General features: G+C 33.1%; 1 protein-coding gene across 27 annotated transcripts; it reads left to right on the forward strand.

Annotated features, from left to right (window-relative positions):
- The first annotated feature begins 10,551 nt into the window (after positions 1-10,551).
- On the forward strand, positions 10,552-24,882 carry ARC3 (GTP binding protein). 27 transcript variants are annotated; one of them, XM_088847196.1, is made up of 18 exons: positions 10,552-10,986; positions 11,797-11,855; positions 12,566-12,630; positions 12,922-13,056; positions 13,373-13,421; positions 13,775-13,887; positions 14,223-14,294; positions 18,344-18,457; positions 18,980-19,121; positions 19,405-19,586; positions 20,040-20,318; positions 20,426-20,517; positions 20,752-21,149; positions 21,302-21,406; positions 21,579-21,716; positions 22,205-22,371; positions 24,257-24,555; positions 24,649-24,882. In XM_088847196.1, exons 10-17 carry the CDS (start codon positions 19,450-19,452, stop codon positions 24,327-24,329), a joined length of 1,389 nt encoding a protein of 462 aa, XP_088703322.1. In that variant the 5' UTR covers positions 10,552-10,986; positions 11,797-11,855; positions 12,566-12,630; positions 12,922-13,056; positions 13,373-13,421; positions 13,775-13,887; positions 14,223-14,294; positions 18,344-18,457; positions 18,980-19,121; positions 19,405-19,449; the 3' UTR covers positions 24,330-24,555; positions 24,649-24,882. The 27 variants fall into 26 exon arrangements, with proteins under 27 accessions (XP_088703319.1, XP_088703321.1, XP_088703326.1 ...); XM_088847193.1 differs by having other exon boundaries at positions 12,566-12,634; positions 19,392-19,586; XM_088847195.1 differs by having other exon boundaries at positions 12,566-12,634.
- Positions 24,883-26,075: the final 1,193 nt, after the last annotated feature.

The raw sequence follows: 26,075 nt of genomic DNA on the forward strand, positions 1-26,075 counted from the left end.
GGGTAAAAAGAGAACAGCCTGTAACCTTTCCATGTAAAAAATTGTGCAAACTCATGCATAACTTTATTTCCACTTTTAAACCATTTGAAATTGGAGCCACATGAGAAACTTGGTTTTTTACCATGTAAGATCTAATGTTCACATAAGCACATGCCATAACTAGCTAGTAACTAAGCGCCTTCTATGTGGTGCATTAGGCTTGGGAACAGTTGGTAGCTATATGGATTTGGTGAAGGAGGTCAATGGTTCGAATCTTTGAAGTTTGCTTGAGTGAGGGGGAGCAAGGTTTGAATCCTTGAAGTTCATTTAGAATGCCAAAAACACGCTAATCTAAGGTTTTTGTATTTAAAGGGATTATCAAAATTGACAAATTAAATTGTGTTATAATATTTGAGAAATTTTATTTTGGATTTTGTGCCCAATCACATTCCCAACTACCTAATTTTACATCTAATAGTCAATAATATTTGTGACCTCCTTACATTAAAAGTAAATAGTTTTCTTATTAAATTGCGACTCATTTAAGACCAATGGATACATTTTCTCTGCCATTTGACACAACTTCCTCTTTATATTTACCGTAATATCTCGATCTTTCTTTTAAATCGTTTTTTACATAACAAATTTTACCCCAACATGCCTCTTGAGATAAATTTCTCGATTCACCAACTCAGACACTGCAACTTTTGCCCTTGGTTAGGGAAGATGCATATGCTTCTTTTGTTGAACACATTGCTAGAGTTTGTGTGGATGACTATGCAATTGAAATTACCGCGCTAATTATCTCTCAGTAAATTTGAAGAGATTGCTGATGAACTCAATGGTGATAAGCAAGCGAGCGAGCACAAGAGAGAGAGAGAGTCTGCAATTAATGGTGATTTTTCTTCCATAAAAGGAATCTTAAGACGCGTAGCTGCTTCATCTTAGCTGTCATATTTACGCCGCTGACTATTGTGTCGTCGTCATCTTCTCTCTTTTGCTCCGAGTGGCAATGATTCCCTGTCCATTTTTTGCTGAATCCTCACTTTCTCTATCCTCTCTACATTCGTATCTTAGCATCATTATCATAAGTCATTGCTAAATTTAGGGCAGTCCACCATAATTAGTGGATTGGGACCCGAAACCTTTGTCGAAGATAACTATGAATCTTGCAAATTTCGATAAGAACACCACACATATATGTTTTGCAAAACAAGGAGGGGTTTTATAGGGAGAGGAGAGATGTAAAAACTTCCTATAACATAGATGAGGCCTTTCATGTATGAAGCACAAACAACAATCATATCAATCCATGAGTTTTCAGTAAATGAAAATCAGTGTTATTTTGATCTGAAAATAGGTGCATGAAATTGGGGGAGAGTAATGCAACATAATCAACCAATGTTAACCATGTCACTAAGATACAATCATAGTTACTATAAATGCCAAATATTTCAGAAATCACGATAAAGGGCCTTCTGATGCTCCAAATCAAATAAAATTTTCTCTAATATCAATTTACTGCTTTAACTCATGTATGCAATGAAAAATATCTGTCAATTAATGACGCTCTAAGCAAGAGAACCATCTAAGAGTTAAATTTTTTATTACATGATAAATGATATTGGGATCCTAACAACAATATTCGGGCAACTTGTGAGCACAAAATAAGAACACAAAAATAACAACATCTTTGAATGTTGAAGAGATATCGGCCAAAGATCGAGCTTGAATTGGTTTCAATTGAAGCAACATGTCATAAATCGGCATAGAAACTTCGCGAAAAATGTAAATTCTTCAAGTCCTTGGAGCATGAGAGATATCCCATGGGAATGCAGCTTACTGAAAGAACAAAAAGAGATCACAAGTGTTGGGGCAACATTTTATTCTAGAAGTCCATCTCCACAAGAACCAAACATGTATATATATATGTATAGTTTCATGCGGAGTGGGGCGGATTTCTACATATTCGGTCCACGAGGTATAAAGCATCCATCTTAAAGATGGATGTAAATAAGTGGTTTATCTAAAAACAATCGAAAGTAATGGTCCAAATGTGTTTTTAATAGAATTATTATTTTATATTTTCAAAATTTATTTGTTTTTTCATATTCATGGTCTCTATGTTAGAGATTACATAGGTCCTTAAAAATTAGGTCCAAAAAATCCATCTCAAGAATAGATTTTTAAGGGGTGACTCATTTCTACATAGAAACTGTGTCCATATATATATATATATATATGGTTGATAATAAAAGGGGGGAGTTAAGGCCTTACTTATTCATTTGTACTCATTTGGTGGCATTGATCTTTAGAAATCGAATGGATAAATTCATGAGCCACCCAAACGCCCCTAAAATTCAATTGATGTTGGCAAATGAGGCTTGAGATGCAAAAAAACCTTTTTGAAAGATGCAAGAAATGATTTTGTAAACTTCTTATGGCTAGTAGGTTAAAAAAGTACCATGGTATGAGACCAATTGCTTTTTGTGTTTTTATTTAAAGGCTTGAGACCAACTGCTTTTTGGAAATCATCACATAAGGAACAATCCAAAGCACAGAGAATATAAACAGGCTCATGGAATCATTGAATTTCTTGGTGAAAAAGCAGACAACAGACTCTAGTATATAGTTGGTTAAAAAACAAAAGAGGGAAAAAGAAAGAGTATATACTTATTGCAACGAAACTCATTTTAAGTTTTTGAATAGAGAGCGAGGGAGAGAGATTTACTTATTGCACTGAAGTTGATGTAGGTTTTTGAATGAAAAGCTGGTGTGTGTGAGTTTTTTACAAATGAGAGAGAATTTGAACGTACAATTGCGTGACACTGCGTTTTCTGTGTAAATAAATGCATGTATTTGTCACTATATTCTATCGAACTAAATCCAAGGAAACCCTAATTATGACGGTTCCTTCGCAGGTCCCCATGGACCACGTGAAGAATCTCTCTCTCTCTCTCTCTCTCTCTCATATAAAAAGCTCACCTCGCCTCCCCCCCCCCGTCTCTCACTCCACACACGAGAAGATAGAACCTCTCTCTCTCTCTACAACTACCCACCGAGGTCGTTCTTCCCTGTAAATATAGACCGCATCTGTTCCCCAAACTTGTAAACTCTCTCAATACCACCCTTTTGCCTCCAACCAAAAACTCCTCCTTTTCACTCTCAAAACTCCACCTGAACGACCACCAATCTCATCTTTATTTTTTCTTTCATTCCAAAAACCAACGAACGGGACAATGACAGTGGCTCTCAACGATTTTGGATTCCTAGAAACCATCAGTAATTGTTGTAGATTAGCTAACAACACTTGCTGGCGAGAGAGAGAGAGAGAGAGAGTTGTGGTGTTGGGGCTCATTTCCTGAAAAGTTTTCAAACTCTTTTGGATTTTCCTCTTCACGTGTGCATATACTTCTTGTGAGAGAGAGAGAGAGAGAGAGACGCGCCTTTTATCTCTTCACGTGCCACACAGATCTCCAAGTAGCCCCGTCTGTGACGTATATTTCAACTAGGCCACTCTATGACCTATATTTGCAAGTTTCAGGACTGAAACTATAAAAGAAAAAAAAAAAGCAAGTGGAATGTTCCTCATAAGAAAAACATGCAATGACCAATATTGGAATTCTTAATTGCAAATGAGAAAAAGCATTTCTTTTCGTTCTAAACGGATCTACCACTTCGATCTCAATGCAAATTATGGAACTAGTTTTTTAAACCCGAATGATTGGTGGTTCGATAGGTCCAAATGAGAATCAGTCACGATTGAATTGACTTTGGGATGGTATAAGTTTCTAATTGGTTCCCTCTAAAACTCACACTTTCATATATATATATAAAAGCTTATTGAATACTTTCTTAAGTCTACGTTATATTGCAATCTCATAAACTTTTATTTTAATTTTTTATTTAATTTTAAATATTTTTCTAAATCATTGATGTGGACTGATCTTTACCCAATCTGAATTGCTGATCTAGCTATTGACACAGATACGTAGATAAACAATCTGCCCCACCAATCCGGGTTTTTGAAACATGGGAATTAAATGAAGGGTCTATTTTCGTAGGAGGATATTCATTGTGGATTTCAAAAATTCATGAAATAATACATAAGTTTCTTTGTTTAATAGTCTTCTTTCTCTACAAATAAGGAAAAATACAACACTTTTTAAAGCATTATGTTTTAAAATTTTAAAATAATGAGTAGTATTTTCTAAACAAAAAAAATAACAGAAACTCCTCTATCTTTCTGTCTCTACTCCACTTTTTTTGGGATAGTTCAATGGGGTTCAAATTTTAAAATAATGAGTACTAAAGCAAAAAACAACAAAAAAATATTCTATCTTTATGTCTCTACTCCGCTTTTTTTGGGCAGTTCAATGGGCTCTGATTTCTTTCTCATGATAGAAATGGAACTCAAGACGTCATATGTGATAACCCACTACCTTGATTAAGCCTATTCTTTCTCTACTCCACTTTCTCTCTCTACTTCTCCATGTCCTCCTTTGCTCCAGCCCCTCTTGCCTCAATTGCACAGTTCTGTACTTTTGTTGATTTTTGGTGGGTTTTCCAATGCATTATATCCCTACTAACGCAACTCGATCTAAATGAACAAGGGAAATCATTGTGAAGTACTTGAAAAACACGATTTTGCTTTATTAATTAACGTTCTACGCTTTGTTCTCATCTACCAACATACAATTTGACTATATCTTTGCTGAATGAAGTAAGTGTAGGTTATTAATTTGTTTTCATGTTCAAGTTATATGTTATATTTTATTTTTCCTTTAGCATGTCCCTTGGATCCTAAAATCTTATAATATGATTTGATTTTACATCTTTTGAATAAAAAAGAGTAGGCAAAATGTCAAAAAAGACAAAAAAGAAAGAAAGAAGAGTAAGCATGAATTTGTATTGTTGTTTCGTGTTTGATATTCATATGCTTTTTCACTATAATAACTCGGATCCTTGTACCTTATAATATGATTTACACTTTTGTTGAATCAATGAATAGTATGTCTATATTTGCTTTATTGTTTGAAGTTTGATATTCCATGCTCTCTTTTTTGCCTCTTTTTTTATGGTTTTTGGATTAATTTTTCCGAAGTTACATAGCTAATTTTTTTTTATATGTGTTAATGGGAATGGGTTGAGGTCGTAGTGGTAGTATCATTTGAGCCCTAGTTACTGGTCTACCACTTGAGCCCTAGTTACTGGTCTACGTTTCCATTCCCACTGACGTCTTCGAAAATTGCTAATTATTTCTAAAAATGGATAGGACCCTTAAGGATCACCATTAAAGTTGACGCGGATCTTTAGAAAAGTTATCACATGAGTGTGGGATTTGACTTTTCTATAGATACGTGCCAAATTTAGTGGTGATCTTTTGGAGTCCTACACACATGGGTGGAGAAGGGTCATATATATATATATATATATATATATATATATATATATATATATATATATATATATATATCATAAAACCCTTATAGATTCTTTACCATCCTTCTTCTTCCTTCTTCTTCTTCTTTTTTTCTTTTTTTTTTTTTTTAATCTTCATTAAGTGCCTTAAACTAATTTTCAAACGACACTTATATCCTTTTTCTCTCTTCCTTATTTATTTCTTATTTTTTTAAGCTTATAAACTCAACATTGTATTTTGTAAAATAAGAATAACCTAAGAAATAGAGAGGGAAGGGAGAAAGTACATGGGGTCATTTGACAATTCGTTTATGGAATTTATTTGGATTAAAGTAAAGAAAGAATGGTAGTAATGTTTTCCTAAATACGCACTGAGACTCGACTATCCGACCCTGCTTGGTCTGGCTATGAGTCCAAGATTTGGACCCGACGGGTTGGGTCCAGGTCCAAATAGTAAATTGGGTCATGTCCAAGGTCTAGGTGGACCTGCCCTAGACCCAACCCTGTTATTTTAAAATATTATATAATAGTTTTAATATATAAATTAGAGTAATGATCCTATGAAACCTCCCACACCCATGTGTGTAGAACTCCAAAGGATCGCCATTAAATTTGGCATTGATCTCTAGAAAAGTTATCACATGAGTGTGGGACTTAACTTTTTAGAGATCTGTGTCAAATTTAACGGTGATCCTTTAAGGTCCTACACTCATGGGAGTGAGAGGGTCTCATAGGATCATTACTCTATAAATTATGAAGGTCAATATAATGATATATACATATATACATACTCTTTTATCTTCTTTCAGCACTATTCTTTTCTTGGCCCAACCCTTATATATAAATATATATACTCTTTTAAGGTTATATATGTACTTTTAAAATTTTTATATAAAATATATACGTTATATACTAATACATATATTAATATATTATTTTATATTTACTTTTTACTTTTTTTTTGAAAATCTTCTTATTAGTCTTAAAATGAGAAAATTGATGAATTATTGCCCCAATCTTTTTTTTAGCTATTTATATATTCTTGAAAATTTTAATACTTTTTGGTTATGCATTTTTAGGTAATTTTTTAAATTTTTAGCTAATTTTTTAATTTTCTATTTATAATCCATCGGGTCCGAGTCCGGGTCCGGGTGGACCCGTTCCCACCCCTAGATGGCAGGGACATTTGATAGGAGTGGAAAGAACTATTTATAAATTTCTTAGTACGGATTGACAAGGATAAAAGGTGGGCTTACCATGAAATAAGAAACTTTTAGGGGCTATAACAATATCTTGACTACAAATACATAGGTATCTTCATTTTCTTTAAGTTTTCAAAAGTTAATCAGTTTATGTATAAAATTTATACTTTAAAATTAGTTTTTTAGCTAATTATATTACGGAAAATTTATCCAAATAGCTATGAGAGATGAACTATTTAACCTTCTACTCATATCTTTTTTATTTAATTGCAAAATACTAATGAAAAGATACATGATTATCGAATAGTTAATACCAATGGTTTAAAAAACGGATCGGTGACCCGGATCGGGCTTCCAAAAAACCGATCCGGATCGGCGAATCGGCGATCCGGATCGGGAATCGGGTGAATCGGTCACAATAAAGCTTAAAAAAAATTCGAAAAAATTATTAAAATTCATTATAAATATTTTTTTTTAGGAATTCAATAAAAAATGAGGGTACTCCATTAAGAATTTTCATGTTTTTGAATGAATATGCGAATATTGATATGTTCTTTCCCTGCATGAACCGCCATTCAGCATTTAATTTACAGTATTTCATGCTCATCCCTACACTGTTGCTGTTGGGACTCGATATGTGAACAATATGGCTAGGATAGGGTGGCCTCAGAATCATCATCTCTCTCATTTTCTCTTTGAATAATATGGATTAAAAAAAAATAACAAATTTTCAAAAAAATCGATCATGGATTAAAAAAAAAATCACAAATTTTCAAAAAATTCTATCATGGATTACAAAAAAAAATTCGATCATGGATTAAAAAAAAAAAATCACAAATTTTCAAAAAATTCAATCATGGATTACATAAAATTCGATCATGGATTACATAAAATTCGATCATGGATTACAAAAAAAAACAAAAAATTCAATCGTGGATTACAAAAAAAGAAAAAAACAGTTCGATCATGGATTACAAAAAATTCAATCATGGATTACAAAAAACTCTATCATGGGTTACATAAAAAGCAAAAAACAAAAAATTCAATCATAGATTACAAAAAAAAAAACAAACATTTCGATCATGGATTACAAAAAAAAAACAAACATTTCGATCATGTATTACAAAACATTCGATCATGAATTACAAAAAATTCTATCATGGGTTACAAAAAAAAAAAAAAAAACAAAAAAAGCGATCATGGATTACAAGAAAAGAAAACAAACATTTCGATCATGGATTACAAAAAATTCTATTATGGGTTACAAAAAACCAAAAAATTCGATCATGGATTACAAAAAAACAAAAACAATTCGATCATGGATTACAAAAAAAATCGATCAAGTATTACAAAAAAATCTATCATGGATTACAAACAAAAAAAAAAAAAACCGTACGGACTCGCCGATTCACTGTTCGGACTCACCGATTCCGTACAGTGAATCGGCGAGTCACTGTACGGAATCGTCCGGTTCTATCTAGAACTGAACGATTTCCGATTTTTCAACCGATTTGGTCCTTTTTCGCGAATTCCGAGTCGAACCGGGCGAGTCCGGTTGGACTCGACGTTTTTTAAAACGCTGGTTAATACTGAATAATTCATCTCTTATGAGTAATTTGATGAATTATATCTATTTTTGTATTACTTTTTTTTCTTTTTTTTATGATTTTCCCTTTTAAGTATAATTTTACAATAAAAAATAGGTTTTCATATCTTCTATGTTATTTGTTTTAAAATTTAAAGCATTTAAATTTCGTTGATGATGCATTTTTTTGTATCTTTAAGAAATATTGAAATAAGTATTTTTTTTAACAAAATTACCAACCTGAAACCACACACAAAATTCTGTCATGTAATTTACAAAAGCCAAAGGAAGTTTTGTATGAAATTTTAATGCGTTGAAAATAGTTTATTATCCATTTCAAATTATAACCAATACAAAGTTCTTCAGAAAAATTATGTTGCCTTTCTTGTAGAAAAAGGTTATGGGAAACCATATTTTATTTATTTATATAATTTAAATAAATTCACATTTTTAATATTTTATAAATTTAAATATTATTTATACATTTTTTAGCATATTTTGTTATCACAAATATTTAAATCAATAAAAAAATGATATTATCTTTCAACTAAAACGTAGCAATTATTTTATTCTTAAAGTATAAATTTAAAATTATTTTAAATCATATTTTTGAATAACTTTTATTTTTATTTTTAACACTTTTATTATGTGCTTTTATTAAATTTAAACATTTATTCGATACAATAATTTAAAGTTTTTAAGTTTTGCCCAATAAGAGTATTATATGTTATTATTTTTTTATTATTAATATCCTCATTATATTTCTAAAAAATTAGTTTGGTTTTATGCTAGGATGGTCAATAATTATAACTATTTTTCTACTTAAGAAATTAATTGAAAAGTTTAGGGATAAGATCAAACACCTATGCATGGTCCTTATTTGATTTAGAGAAAACATATAATAGGTATCTAGATAGTTAATTTGGTATGTGGTGGAAGAAAAATGTATCTTTAGAGGATATATTGAAGTTGTGAGAGATATTTATTATAGGGTACTAACTAGTGTGAGGACAAGGGAATTTTCAATGACAGGTGGCGTACATCACGGGTTAGTGTTGAGTTCCTTTCTCTTTGTTTTAATTATAGGCGAGTTAACTGATCATCCACATGACGTATTGTGGTATATATTATTTGCGAATGACACAGTTTTGATTGAAGAGACTAGAGTCGCCAACACAAAGTTAAAACTTTTGAGTGATGCTCTAAAATCTAAATATTTTACAATTAGTTGGACTAAGATAAAATCTATAGAATGTAAGTTTAGTAATAAAAAGAGTAAAAACGAGGAATTAATTAAGATTGATTATAAAGAAGTACCTAAAGAAACTCAGTTTGATATCTTGGGTTGATAATCTGTGATAATGTAGAGATTGAGGAAGATGTCATGTATAGAATTAAAATTGGATACACAAAATGAAGATGTACTTCCCGAGTCTTAAGTGATCACTACATAACAATGAAACTGAAAGGAAAGTTTCATAAGAGGGCTATAAGACAAGTCATGCTATATAAGACGAAATGTTAGGTGGTCAATAAGTAATAGGTGAGTGTAGTTGAGATGGATGAGTGGCAAAAAATGATAAAATTTAAAACGGATACCACTGAGGGAACTTAGGAGGTGGCTTCAATAGGCAATAAGATAATGGAAAATAGACTTAGGTGATTTGGCCATTTGCAGTGTTGACCTAGAACAACATTAGTTAGAAGTGCCCATTTGATTCAAATGAAATGCTTTAAAAGGACAAACGACATGGATGGAAGTAGTGGGAAGAAATATGGTAACCTATACTCTAAAGGTATAACCCTTGACATAATGGAATAATAGAACATAATTCATATAGTTGACCTCAAATAGTTGAGATAACACATGGATAATGATGATAATGATATCCTCCATACATTTCCATGCAAGTAGATAAAATCCACCAGCAATTTCTTGACTCGGTGTTCTATCTAAGGGAGCAAGTTTACCATTTGCTCTATGTCACGGTCATTCCTTTTCCAGCGAACGCTTGATGAAACAAACAACTTCAAATTGAAATTGAACCATCTATGCTCTTGAAAAAAATAATTCCTCGACTAAGCAGAAATTGTTTAAGTTTTGAATGGTGAGACCTAAGTATTAAAAAATTTAAAATTTATATTTTTCTTTTAAATATAGACCTTTAGGTAGTTTCTAAAATTTGGGATTAACAGCACGATAGAGTATGTATACAGTATACGTCCGCGGGAGCAGAATACGCGCCTTCAAATGCAAAAAAGTCGTGCGAATTTTCATAACCCTTCCACGTGCAATTTGGATTCATTTTTCTTGCTTTTTCGTCCCGCCATGTGATAAGTGCTCACTCAGATGATTTTCACTCCGCTGTTCCCAAGCTGATAGCGGTCCAGAACTCCAAAACCCTAGAAATCCCATTAATGGCGTCAAAACCCTGAAACCAATTCCAATTCCAATTCCATGGAGCTTCTCTCTCCAAACCCACTATCGAATCTCTCTCCTGCCCTTTTTCTCCATTGTTCTCCTTCCAAGCTCTGTTTCCACTCTCAATTCTTTTGCAACAAACTATCTATAGGGAAAAATGATAGGGTTTCAACTCCTCTGAGAATTGATTGGGGATTGTCTAATGGTGGAAACTTCTCAAGATTCTCTTTTTGTAGCTATAGAAAAACTGGCCATGAAGAACTGGAATTGGGACAAAATGGAGGCCAAGTCGATGTGGTGGGAATTGGAAGCAGAAAGGATGCTTTTCTTAATTTTTGCTTGAATTCGCCCTTGATTTCTCCATTGGCGAGGTTCTGGTATGTGATTTTTTCCTTGGCTGCGTCAGCATGTGTTCTTACTGTTGGTTTCCATGCTTTTAGCCTTTTATCTTTGTTTCAAGTTTGAGTTGGATGAAACTAGGGTTTATAAATTGTTAGTGTACTTCTTGTCTTGATTTCTATGTTTATTTCTGTAAACGTGGATTCCTCACTTGTTCAAAGTCATTTTTTAGAATTATGGATACATGTTTATCAAGAGTGGTGAGAACTGGTGTAATAAACTTATAAAGGAAATTAACATGAAAGTAGATGGCTTATAGTGAAGTTGTTAGACAATTGTTAATTATGATTCAAAAAGATGGAAACTGATTTGGGAGGAGCCTCTATTTGATTCTCATGCGGTTAATTTTCAGGCCACTGGCCAATATAGGTCCTTAGTTGAGAGGTATTAATATTTAACTTTATCTGGTACGTTGCATTATAGTGATTTTCATCTTTTGGCAACTTACTGCATGAAAACCAAGTGTTGGTGTGTAGTTTTTTTCTTAGTTAAAAAAGAAAATGTCCCATTGAAATGTATTGGATAAGTTAAATGAACAAAAATTTTTTCACAATTTGAAAATAGTTATGGTTTTTCTTTATCTTCTTGTGTAGTTACATAAACATTTATGAGAAATTACTGTTGAGATCCTTTGTCCATTGGATTAGATAGTTTAGCACAGATCAAGGTGTTTACTATAAATCATTTGGTTAGAAAGTTTGTCTCCACAAAATTCATGGATGTATAATGGCAGGTAAGGTTTATGGGTTAAACATGTGGATTTGTTAACACCTGCAAGTATGTTGCAGGACTGTAAATGCGGCAGATTCAAAAAAGTTTCACTTACTACAGAAGACTACTGGGAAAGGTCAATTTTTTTGCTTTTGATTTTTGCATTTGAATATTTTAATTTGATGTGCTGAAAGTTCTATGTTTCCTGTAAATGGCAGTAATATTAAATTCAGAAAGAGTAAATTTGGGCTTTTGGGATTAGATGAAACAGGGAGTGAAATCCAAATAAATATGCCGAGTAAATAGTCCTAAATTGGATTACTTATTGATTATGAGTATGGACCTCTCTACTTATGTTTTACCATTGGGGTTCTTGCAAATTACTTATTGATTATGAATATGGACCTCTCTAAGCTCATGCCTTAAGCTCCTGTAAAAAAAAAGTTAGAAGAAAATGTATACCTTAATTTCTTTAAGGAAAATGTCGGTATCTAGGTGAAATAAACCTCTACAACAATCAAGAAAAGATATTGCTAAATTTTTGCTATTACTACAGGAGCTCCTTTAAACTTTTGATCTGCTTCGCTGACCATAAAAAGGATTCAGTTAATTTATTGGATCTGCTGGTCATGAAATGTTACAGTTTGGCTAAAAAGGACATGAAGACAACTGATCACAGTGGCTACATGTGGATGCTGAAAAAAAATTTCATCTTGGTGTCTGTTTTGCTAGATCTCATTTGCGTAAATCTTTTCAGTAGCAACTGTGGGCATGAAGAACACTACACTTTCATTCATCCAATCAAATATATGGAGAAAGCTCACATTCTTTTTATTTTATATACAGATTTGGTGCAAAGCCTTGTGGAGGATGTAAGCTTGAAGCATTGCAATCACAGGGCCCTTATCCTTGTTTGTAGATTCCTTTCCTTGGCTTCTTAGTTACATAACTATTTAGTTTCCCAGATTTTAATCTAGTTTATGATGGTTATGGGCCTTATTCTTACGAAAATCTTTTTTTATTTAACTTGGATAAAATAGACAAAGACAGTAAATGAAAATTTCACGTGGATAATAGTCTCTCTTTACTTCTTGGGGAAGCTGCATTCATTCGCAATAATTGGAAATAGATGTTATGAAAGTTTCTTTGATTCTTTGCAAAAGTAATATTCGGTTAGATATCTTATTTGTTCTATGCATTAGGTGGCTAATGCAGGATATGGCTCAGATCATCACATAATAACAGAGCTTATTAGTGCCGTCAGGTCATCTGATGGGCTAGCTGTGTGTATTGTGGTGAAGCCTTTCAGCTTTGAAGGACAAAAGCGCCAGTATGAGGTACTGCTAATTTGTTTCTTATGGATTTTTTCTATTTAATTTATTTGTATAGAGACACATTTTCTGAAAAAGAACACCTACATTTTGCAACTGTCAAGAAAACCTGCATTTTGGAATATACAATCTTTGCTTGATGGCTACACCAATTACAGACTTTTGATTATGCTTACATTCCATACTGGTGAAAGCCGTGGTTTTGTCATTCTTCTCTTCTTGATATTTGGAGAGGACAATGGTATACTGGCATTACTTCTAAGAAAGTATAGTGGCACTATCAATGATGTTTAGGTGCTTATTTGAATGTGTTGCACTACAGATAGAGGAGTTGGTAAAGAAGCTTCGCAACCAGAGCAACTTTTGTATTGGTAAGAGCGTCGATTTGGTGTTATAAAAAAATTGAATATCTTTATGAGGGGGAAAAAAAAGGAATATCAACAGTCAACGTCTCCCTCATCCCCCCTCTCTGTGTTAATCAATATTGGTGATTAATTTTAAAATGGAATATCAACACTCACAATGTCCCTCTTCCCCCCCCCTCCCCCCCTCCCCCCCTCCCCCCTCTCCTGTGATAATGAATATTGTACATAATCACTATTTTTTGTTTGGTATAATTAATTAATATTTTATGCAATAAAATTGATAAATGCCGTATTGTCCATCATTTTAATTGTGAAAAACGCTTCTGCTTCTTCAAATAACAAGTTCTTTAGATCTGCAGTGGTGGAAACCAATGCTTTGCTTGAAAAGGATGCTGTAACACTGACTGAGGCAGTAAGAAGTGCAAATAATGCTGTCTTATTGGCTGTAAATGCTGTTTCTGTTCTTGTGTCAGTAAGTTCACTTTCTTGAAATCTTTAGAACAGCACCCTTGTGATTTAGGGTGTGTTGGACTGGCGGAGCTTTTGGGAAGTGGAAGATCCCAGTTCTGCCAACTGTATACTCCCACATTGGTTACGCGGGAGTTGAAGCTCAAGTGTGGAAGGGCAGCCTTCCACACTGCTTTCAAAAACAACTTTAATTGTGGAAGCCGCCCCTTCCATGCTAAATGATGGAAGGGGTGGCTTCCACTTTTGTGGAAGGGGGGGGGGGCTTTGGCAGGCTGCTCTTCCTTGTAAAAACTTGCCCTTAAGTGATTTGCAAACATACTTATAGCCTGGAAATTTCAGGATGTGCATAGCAAACTTTTGGAGACACCAAAGGCTAAAATGAAGGAGGTGGGATTTTTAGAAGCTTTGGAAGTGAGTTTTTTCACATCTTTTAATCACTTGTAGAACCTAAATTGGAGAACTCTTTATTCTCTGTTATCACTTCCTAGTTCCTACTGGCTTATTGAATGCTTGATACCCTTTTTTTGAGTAAAAGTATTTCCTTTTTATCTTCCTCATTGTAAAAAAAGATGTTATTAATATCAGTTTGTAACAGAAATTCACAACTATCACATATTGTTTGAGGTGACATGTTCTTTTATTTCCTTAAAATGGTAACAAGAGGTATCTTCTAGCATATAGGCCTAGAAAATGAAGTACAAAAAGGATAAGAAGTAAGAACACTAACCAAGAATTCAGACCTGAAGGAGCAGTAAAAGAATGGGAGATGGGTATGCAAACCCATGAACTATCCCGATTGTAATCATACCTGAAAGCTCCTCGAAATTAGAATCCCGCCTGTTATAATTTACCACTTCCTTGGAGCACAAGTTTGATGAAACTGGTGGTAGAATGCACTTGAAGGGGTGTGTGATTTAACTGTATTCCATATCAAACCACGGATAACTACCATGAATCTTAATGACTGAGCATACTCTGAATATCCCAGGAATATGGTATCATATTTTATATCTAGAAGGATAATTTATTGCAGTGCCAACTTTGTCAAAAAAAATGATCAAAAAGAAATTTATTGCAGGGCCAATTTTGTCTGAGATATTCATTTTCTTCATCCATCCCTTATTTCTTCTATGACAAGGGTAGAGAGCGTTGGTCTGTGGTGCATTTATTCAATACTTCCATGATGGTACTCGAAACCACACGGTTAGAGTCCTATTAAAATGACTAGGATACAGGCCGTGTGTTGCACAGAATCTTAGAAATTTCATCTAATAGAAAAAGTAATAAGAATAAAATCTAATGAACCAAACACAAATTAAAAAAGAAAATCTAATTTTGTTAAAATAGAATGAGAGACATGTGAAGAAAGAGAGTTAACATTGCTCAAAATTAATACTGCAATAGATATCACAATTATTTACATGCTATACATTATACATACTAGTGATATGCATGTGCATTGCACGTGTATTAAATATTAATGATTAAAATAAAATTTCAATCTAAAAATAAAATTTTCAAAAAGGCATAAAATTCCTTTATGGAAAGGGTCTATAGAAGAGAGTTTTTGATGAATCTATCTTCACATGTGGGCTTCTATTAAATAATTATTATTTTCTTATGTTTTCAATTATATTATTTTCTAACCTACTCTAAAATTAGTAATTATATTAGTAAATAATATTTACTTAAATAATAAGTAAATATTAGAAAAAATGGGAATGTAAAACCATACTACATAAACTTCAAAACATATCTGTAATTCTATTTCTAACTGCATTGTGAGGTAATTATTTTTCTAAAAAAATTTTGATTATATTATTCGGATGGAAGTAGTGCGAAGAGATATATCTTTTTATTTTTTGTACTAACCGATATAAGTTTTAACGTTTTCTTTGTATATAATAATAACTTGCATTTTTTGAGAATTATATTTTTTTATATTTTTAAATTTTCATTTATATTACTTTTAGATATAATTCAAATTATCTTCAATTATATTAGTAAGTATATTAATTTTTATTTTTTGTGCTTACTAATATAAGTATTAACTTTTCTTTGTATATAATAATAACTTGCATTTTTTGTTAATTATATTTTTTTATATTTTGTATTTTCAGTTATATTATTTTTAGATATAATTCAAATTATCTTCAGTTATATTAGTAAATATATTATTTACTTATAAGTACATATTTTTATAAAAATTAGAGAGTGAAAATACAAAACCATGTCACATGATACATATAACAAATAACCCATAATAATGATGTATCTATTGCAAATAAAATTGATAATAATGTTTGTATTACTTATTTTTCTTCATTTCATGGTAGCAAAGACTTCTCTCTGAGAATTTTGCTTTTTCCAATTTAGAATTGTATTTTGAAAATCGTAAAAAAGTACAGATAGAAAATGAAAAGGAGAAAGAGAAAAATAGAAATGAAAAAAGAAAAATGAAGTTTTTTTTTTATTTACTATTTTTAATTATTTTTATTTATTAATGTATCTTGTAAATTGAGGTAACTATATTATTGAGTTTTTGTTTTTCTTGTTTTTGGTATTGACTAATTTTCATTATTTTTTATTTATTATGGTCTTATAGGGGTGAGGACCTTAAACTTTCCCTTAACCTGTCTCAAGCCTGAGTAAAGGATGTGGGTTTGTGTTAGATAGGCAGCTAGCGTAAAACTTTGCCACATCTTATCATGAATCTTGAACCTAAGGAAATAGTGAGAAAAAATATGCTTACTTTTGGTTGTATTGAGGTTATGGCCATTGATAGAGAAGAATGGAGGAACATGATTCATGTGATCTACCCCAAATCAGTGGGATAAGGCTTGGATATGATGATGATTATGATGAATTATTTTTATTTATTAATGTAGCTTGCATTTTGAGGTAATCATTTCTATGAAAGTAATTAGCCAACCCCAAATAGTTGGGATAAATCTTAGATGATGATGATGATTTCTATTAAAGTAACTATTTTTGAGGTTATTGTATTTCTGCAATTTGCATTTATGGTTAATTATTATTCTGTTTGTCCCTTTTTTTATTTACATTTATACCATTTACTAACATAAATTTATTTATTTTATTTGTATTTGTAAATATACTAACTACTAATATGTAAGTATTACAAAAGCCAGAGAAGGAATTATGTTTTTTTTTTTGCCTTTACCCATATAAGTATTTGTGGTAAATTATTTTTCTGGATTTTGGCATTCTCAAGTAGAAAATAATTAATATTACATAATTTCTCAAAGAATCTTGAGAAAGAGAAAGCTAAGGATATATCTCCAAAAGTAAGAAAGATGAGAAAGAAAGAGAGTAATCTTAAAATTAGAGGGAGTTATCATATTAGATAAGAGAGAATGGGTCATCAAATAAAATAACTTAGGACAAAGCAGGAAATACTTAAAAATAAAAGGATAAAAGAGGAAGAAAAAAGAACACTAGTCGCGAAAATTTGAAGGGCCCTCTTCTCGCTTAATATATAATAATAGATAAAGGAAATCTCAGAATTTGTGAAATGAGATGTCCATTTCCATTGTATGGTGTGAAAAATGACAAATATAAAGTTGCATTTTCATTACTGCTTTGTTAAAAGATGGCTCGTCTGCCATTTTATATAGGTACGCTGTTTTATTTTTTCTGAGCATTTCACACCCTCATATCCATCTTGGTCATAACAAAACAGTCTCATCTGCTAAACTGTTTCTCACTATTTCCCCAAAATTTTCTGTATCGCATTTAGAGCTCATGTGTCTGAAGGTAAAATAGATGGTGTTTTAGGTGACACATTCTTTCACACATTGTCACGTAAGTAGTTGTCAAGTTAGCAGCACCCATGTCAACTCTTCTGATGGGAACCTAAGTGGCATATTTTATCTTGGGAAGTGTTGCCAAGTTGGCTGCATTATGTAGAAACACTTAGTCACGTAATGGGAAGTGTCACCAAGAAAGGCATATTTTATCCAGCTAAAATATTAAGCTTCAGGAAATTGTGATTCTTGGTGATCCTTGCAAGTTCCGTTCTCTTTGCAGAAAGCCATATTCTAATCCATATTCATTTTCTTATGGTTATGTGTCATCTATTGTATTCCTTGATTATCCCTTTTGTCCCTTTTTGCATGTATTTTATGTGTTTGTGCATGTATGTGCAGAAACATGTTTATGGCCCCTCTGTTGATAAAATAACCATTTGAAGACCTGTGTCCGTGAAGGACTAGGTTACATTGCTTTGTGATATTTATTCTTGACTTTCTCATTTATGACTTTCATCAACATACCAGTCAGAATGTTGCCTATATGAAAAAAGAAAAACAAAGAAAAGAAAAAACTGTTTGAATGTTGACTTCTACCAAATCATATCGTTTCTCGAAGTAATGTTTTACATCATTACATTACATGTTTTGCTACAACATTCTCTTATTAAGATTTAATTTAATGTACAGATTTTGAATGACTATGGAGAAGGAAAAGTTGGATTTGGAGCTGGTTATAGCATTAAATCTTCAACTTTACGAGCTGTATTTGATTGCCCTTTTTTCATTGGAGGTATTCCGAAGGTAAAATATCTTCCTTATTTTTTTTATATTTATTTATTTGCTGCAAACTATGGTTCTCTAGAAACTTATGCCATGAATGGTTTATCACACAAAGGGATTTCCAAGTAGACTTGGCACCCTGCAAGTTGGATGCATTATAAATTCCCTTAAAGATGTAGGAGTCCGACCAAGTACCTCTCAGCTCAAAAATAATGAACTATTTAATGAAAAGAACTCATAATTACTTACCAGATTTTGTGTTCTTTCCTATGTGAGGTACCAATTGAGATATATTTATCTAAATTGGTTATTTTAGTCCTAGAATAAATTTGTCTATAAGTAGTGTATGCCTTAAGATTGTTTCCTGTGCTTGAAAGTAAAAGTTGTCTCTGCCTTTGGCCCTATGGCATGACACCTGATCTATTTGATGGAGGGTTTGGACCTTGTCCTACATAAAAATCAGCTTAACTGCCAAAATAATCAATTATTTTTTTATCTTTCAAAGTGGAATTCAACTTTCGCAGTTATTGATTGTCTTTTTAGGTAGCATCAAAGACATTCCAGCTTGTGTTCTTGTGGCATATAGGTAAACTTGCCGTTGCAAGTGCATATCAAAAAGGAGTGCTCCATATGTTCGTAGTTCCCCTGCAAGCATCTTCATGCTTCAGGGGTATTGGTGCCCTAGGTAGGAGAGCTGACACTGCAAATAATCTCTTGAAGCGTGTTTGAATTTTTTAGACCTCCACTCCATTTCCATGTTTATCTGTGTGAGTGAGCTCATGAAGCATGAGTACATTACATGCAACCTTTCGGTTGCACTATGTCATCGGTTGATTTCATCACACATCTTTTTTGCCAAATATGATAAGCATTTTTTCTTTTGCCTATTTCTTTGTTTTTTAATCAAGCTAGTCTAGCCCTTGTTTAGTTGCATGTTAATCTATAATTGCACTAGTTCTGATTCACAGGACTCAAATGGCACGGTCATCTGCACCATTACAAGTTCTGAATTCATGGAGAAGAGCGACCTTAACGTTTTCATTAATGTTTTTCGTCAAGCTACACAGTTCAATGGAAAAGTCATTTGTTCCAACATTATGGAGCCCGATCTCGAGCAACATCTGGTATTAACAACGATTATTGCAATTGAGTAAGTTCTGACTTCTGCTATGAATATCATATGCAATGCTTCATGTGTCCCCATTGACTTATGTAGTCCATTTCTTTTTTTGTTTTTTTTGCTTGTCCGCTTAACAGAAACAGCTTGATGCCCTGTCTCGTGGTGATTAAGAAATAAGAAAGAGGTGGTGATTACTGTAGAATATTCAAAGTTTACACTAAAGGGAAAACCATATTATACCATAGATCCAAGTTGCACTCCAACCAACCACCCACCCCCCCTCCCCCCCCCCCAAAAAAAAAAAAAAAAAAAACTAAACATAAAAAATTGCACTATAAGATGCATACAAATACAAACATATGCCAAAAAAAGTGAGTTCTTTATACAATATAAAGAACACTATTGAACTTTATAAGTTTTTTCTGCGATATATAATTATTTCACATTATTTCTAATGATTATGGTTATGTGTGTGATTGTCAGCTATAACAAACAAAAAGTTGCCCAGAAGAGGAGTTTCTTTTCTGGGCTTGCTCGGCATTTTCCATTTGTTTTCTCATTTCTGGGGAGAGATCGTGATTCAAAATCTGATGAGCTTCCATCAGAGCAATCCCTCAAAAGTTCACGTTCTTCAAAGAAGGAATCATGCCCATCAGATGTAGGGACCACTCATGCATCAAATGTTCAGAATCCCATAGAACATGCAGATGACAGTGATGGAACACAATTTAGCAGAAATCATGAAGAAAATAGTGCCTCCAGGTCTGTTATTGCATACTTGATTCACACTTAATTCTGTCTATTTGGGAAATGAAAAGAGGAAACTTCGAAACTCTGGCCCTAATAATCCTCGACTCTTTTTGTGAAAGCAAATTTAATCATGGAGATGGAAGGACCGAAGTTGGCTTTTCAGAGACATTTTCTGAGTCTGTTGCCTATTCTTCTGATTATCTCTCAGAAGGTATTTGTGAAACCTCCTCTCTCGCACTAGGTTTTGGACTTTTATGTCCTGTTTATTGCCCCTCTAAACAGAGTTGGAGCTCATGATTAACAACACTACCTTTGGCTTAGTAGATCTATGATTTCATGGCAGATTGAATTTATGCTTTTTCTCTTGTTGCAGGCTTAAGGCTTATCTTTTGTCAAATGATTGATGAACTAATTTTCTTCATCTTGCTCCTGGTCTTTTCATCAGGAGAGCATTCCTTTCATAGGGAATCATTGGCTGGCTGGAATGAGGTGCCAGTCTCCTTAATTGCGCAAGAGTGGGCAAAAGAGCGAGCAGCAACTATACAAGCTACTCCTAGGATGGATGAGTTTAATTCTTATAACCTTCCAGTTGGTGTAAAACACTCTCAGGTGTCCAAAGATGATCACCTGAGCTCTTGCATTCCACAGTTAGCAGAAGAAAAAAAATTGGATGATAAGAATGGAGAAGTCATGCATGATGGGCCTTCTTTTGATGCATTAACTGATGCAAGTTTTGAAGTTGTAAAGGATATTTACAATGCAGCATCCACACTTCTTGTGGGTAAAACTGACAATGGGTCTAAGAAGCAAGGACTGCTTTCTACCCGTGCAGCATCCATGTTGGTAAGTTCATTTCTTCTGAACATGCATTGGACCCTGGTTCAAATTTCATTAGTATTCCCATGATAGTTTCGTAGTATCCTTGGTCTTAAGCCATGATATTGGCAAGATGCAGTTTGACTTTGAAGTTCCAGCTGTAAACAATTCTTTTTCAGGAAGCTGAAAGAGACAGCCCCAGAAAGTGGAATCCTGTAATGGAGATGCCATATCGAAGAGGAGTATATAAGGGCCGCTGCCAAGGCGGGCTTCCTGAAGGAAAGGTACTCATTAAGTTCATACTGATTTTATTGCGAGAACTACGTATACAATGAATAGCATGAGTTAAGTTGTTTGTTTATTTTCTCTCTTGAATCCTTTACTTTTCACATCGAAAGTTTTTTTCTGAAAACTATTGTGGGTAGCTGCTTTCATCTTATAAATTTAGTTGTTCAGGGCCGTCTAACTCTCACAGATGGAAGCTTCTATGATGGCATGTGGCGCCAGGGTAAGAGGTCAGGTTTGGGGACATTTTACTACAGTAATGGAGATATGTTCCAGGGATCTTGGAGAGAGGACCTTATTCATGGCAAGGTATGCCTTTTTCAGATCCAAGAATTCATAAATCTGCCTTAACATATAACATGCATAACCTTAGATGAAATATCAAATATTATGCTTGTACAGTGTTGGGCAGCTAGAAAGTAAGCCTGAGATATGTGCATCTGTGGAGGTACCCGGTATAAGCTCATGCATGGCACGTTTGTGGGACACAAAATTAATAATTTCTACAATCAACATTTTTCTTTTAAAGTTCTAATTGTGAGGAATCTTTAACTCTTCTGTTATGGTTGCCCTCCTAGTTTCATGAGGAATTGCACCATGCTATAAAATATGTTTGGTATTGATTATTGAATTTTGTTATTGACTTCTATTTTTTGTATTAGTAACTAAATTTGTCACATATTAATATTTATGAATCATCATCATAGCCTTTTCCCAACTATTTGAGGTCGACTATTCGGTTCTATATGAATGGCAAAACACAATTTACTGTTCATCTCAATTTCCAATCTTCACAGGGTTGGTTTTACTTCCATACTGGAGACCGCTGGTTTGCAAACTTTTGGAAGGGCAAGGCCAACGGTGAAGGGAGATTCTATTCAAAAGATGGATATGTATTTTTTGGCCATTTTCAGGATGGTTGGCGGCATGGCCAGTGTCTTTATATTGAAGCTGATGGAACAAGGTGCTTATTCACAACTGAAATCTGGAATCTGGATAATTGTAAACAAGTGTATCTCTCGGCTTTTAGAATCACACAGTTATTTGGATCCATATGAAGCCATTTGGGAAATTATTAAGTACTGTTTCCAGGTGTGATATACTTAATAAGGAAAGAAAAGTACAAAAGAATACCATTTACCTTTTTTACAAAAAGGTCAAACATACCCTTAGCCATTAGATTTGAAATTGGACAACTGGGGTGGTGCTAATGATTAGGCTCAAAGTCCAAAAAAGTTTTTCTTGAATACCATTGGCCGCCATATTTCACATCTGATGGCTAGGGGTGATTGTGATCTTCATATATTAAAGGTAAACAGTCTCATGCCCAATGATAATTATGTGGTCATGGGTCTACAGGTCCTTTGTCTTCATTTCCTCAAAAACTAGTGATTTACTAGCATCACTTATACATATATCCAGACAAAAACTGACAAGGTCATATAACCCATGCTAATCATGAGATATTAACGTCAGTTTTATTGTGGCATATCGAGACTTAGCTTAATTATGTATATCCACAGCCAACAATTTCATCATTTCTCCTTTTTCATCATTTCTCCTTTTTCATCAATATCAGCACACGTGCTTTTCTAAAACTTGCTTCCACTCTGGTTATGTAATGCTCATGGCTCTTTGGTCTTTTTTGTGAGTGAAATATATCATGGTAAATTTTCTTGCCATCATCCAGATAATCATTTAGGGACTAATTATGTTTCACCCTCTCTTTGAAACTCTAGGGTTAGAATGTATTTACAATGGCTATGATGTGTTATTTTATGTCACGTAGCAAATTCTGTGCTTCTTGTGACTTACATGAGTTGAGGGAATTGCTAGCAATAAGCATTGTGTAGATGTTGTGGGTGGCTTGGTCAGTATATTATATTGGTGTACTAGCATTCAATCCTGTGCAATGCACTGGCAACAAATGAGAGATATGGCGAACTATTTGAAACAAAAAATTATAATATGAAAGATGTATTTTAAGAAGAACATTTCATGGTAGTTATTTTTTAAAAAGAATGAAATATTAAAGTATTTCATGTTCTAACTTGTATTTAATGTGGTTACCAAATTAAAAAAAAAAGTAACTCTTTTTGGTACATCCTAAGAGTGTATAGATGATGTTTATTTTGATTATCTTATATTAATGACCCCATCCATAACCTGGTATTTAGTGAATGAGACTGTTCTTCAGACACTACATCTTCTTGTGTTGGATCTGTTCTTTGAGAAAAACAGATCCATGATGACTCCTAACATTATTGTGGAAACTTCAGTCGGTAATGATTACTTGGCAGAAACCAAGTTCATGGAACTTGTATAAATCCAAGGTTTTGAATTTCAAACATACATACTTGGGAGTTAAAACACTCATGAGTGGAATTTCTCGTTTCATATGTTAGTGGTTATTTCACGTTACATACATACTTGGGAGTTAAACACTCATGTTTGGAATTTCTCGATTGCATATGTTATTGATTATATTTCACCTTGGCATTGGATTTTTCTTGCTGCGCATTGGCTCTAGCTAGGGTCCATGTAGCACACATCGTGTATTTAGGCATGTAAATCCATTCCTATCAACAGATGATGGAGAGTAGTTTCTGTTACAGTAATGGACTTAGAAAGCAGACCATATACTCATTACCACTGTCTGTTGATGACAACAAATAAGGGATGGCTGGCACGTGTGCCAAACACCGCACATAACACGTGCAATATATTTTCCATCCATTTATCATATCATGCTCACTTCCATGGCCTGTTAGGTTATATACTATGAGTCTTAAGGCATTAAATGCCCTTTGATATTAAACAATAATTATACATGCCTTTGATTTTAATAGATGGGTTGAAGTCTGGAATGAGGGAGTCCTTGTAAGCCGTAAGCTTTTAGAAACATCTACAAAGACGGCATGAACATGTACACACCCAAGGGGAAGGAGATCAACATAATTTGCTTAAGCAAACACATTGTCACATACAATACACCGACCAATCTCTTTCAGTGTCAGTGTTGAGTTAATGGATGACTTTGACATGGATGATGCTGTGTGATATATTGTGTTCCTCATATTGGAGTGGAGTCATCCATTGCTTGGTGATATGAAGTGGAAAATCAATCCGTTGAGAAGCATTGTCTGAGGTATGGCTAGCTAGAAATCCTTCTTTCTTTTTTCCTATTATTGCAATCTGTATAAATTGTCCTTAAACTTGTTTAGAAATTATTTTTATGCAGGAGTTGATTTGCCAATTTCGTTGTGAAATGGAGGTCCTTAGATGTGCTAAACTCAATCCCCTGAAGAATTGTGCATTATTTTGTTGATAATCATATGCATATTCAGGAGACTCAGGGATATTGTAATTTGCCTTGCCAGATAATTATATTTTTCTTGTAATATACTTAATGGATTTTAATGCTTCTTATGCTCATTTTTCAAAGTAATTAAAAGTAATTATTATCTTGTGGTAATTCTTAAAGGCACGTATGGTTCAGTGCAAATATTTTTTGGAAAACATTTTCACATGAAAATTGTATTTCACATGAAAATTGTATTTTATACTTTTGTTTGATGCGTAATACACATGCAAATAAATCCCACGGTAGAAATTTTAGCTGGTCAAATTTCATCAAAAAATAATAATTTAACGTGGTCTAATTCATGGTAAAACAAAACCTCACCTCTTAAGGTGGGAAAACATTTTTCGGCTTTTATTTTCACATGTGCACCCACTATTCACTATTAATAATATAATATATATTATGTAATATCTTATTTATATATTAAAGGGTGTGGTTTCTACAAGGTTGCAACCTTAAACAATCCAATTAAGGTGTACGTCTAAATTTTATCATAACATATAATTTTGGTGAAAATTGGTTTTAGGATTATCTAAAAATCTATTTTCATATCTAATTATAAAAATTTTAAACTCCAAAAATGGTTAAAATCAAGTAGATTCATAAACATATGAAAATCTTGAAAATAGGCGGTCAAGATAATATATTGCAAGATGTACTCTTTTTGAAATTTAAATTTTTTTTTTATATTCATTAATATTTATTAATCTCTATATCGAAATGATCAATTAGAGGGTTTTTCAATATTAAAACGGGTTTTTCAATATTAAAACAATATTTTTCAGATGGACTTTTGTTGCGCAAGTATATTTTAAGGTTGCAACCTTATATAAATGGTCTGAGCTTGATCGATGAAATAAATGGTCTACGTTGACCAACCCATAAAGAAAAGTCAAAATAAAGTGCACCTCTACATTCTCTTAGAAGATGTAGTTATGAAAACCTCTGAAGTTTGTTTATATTCTTAATTACTAAATTTAAAACTTCAATGTACTATATATCCTGGGGACTTGTAAAACAATTAAAACTCTTGAATATGAATGATTGATATTTTTAGAACTTTTTTTTTTTCTTTTAAATCATAACCATCAATGGTTCTCTAATTGTACGACCGCGGTGCGTTGGTTGCCAAGGAATGCCTTGCTTTCATGTACAATGCTTACTAGTAAAGCAAATTTTTTCAAGTTTTCAACATAGGGAGGTATTAAGCATCCACACTTTACATAGATGGCTCTATCCCCATAAACTGTATTTTAAAACTCAAGGAAATATCTAATTTGGATTTTCCATCCAGATGGGAACCA

Source organism: Amborella trichopoda, chromosome 9 (assembly GCF_054954075.1).
Source record: "Amborella trichopoda isolate Santa Cruz 75 chromosome 9, AtrichopodaSantaCruz75HAP2 v2.0, whole genome shotgun sequence".
Taxonomy (NCBI): Eukaryota; Viridiplantae; Streptophyta; class Magnoliopsida; order Amborellales; family Amborellaceae; genus Amborella; species Amborella trichopoda.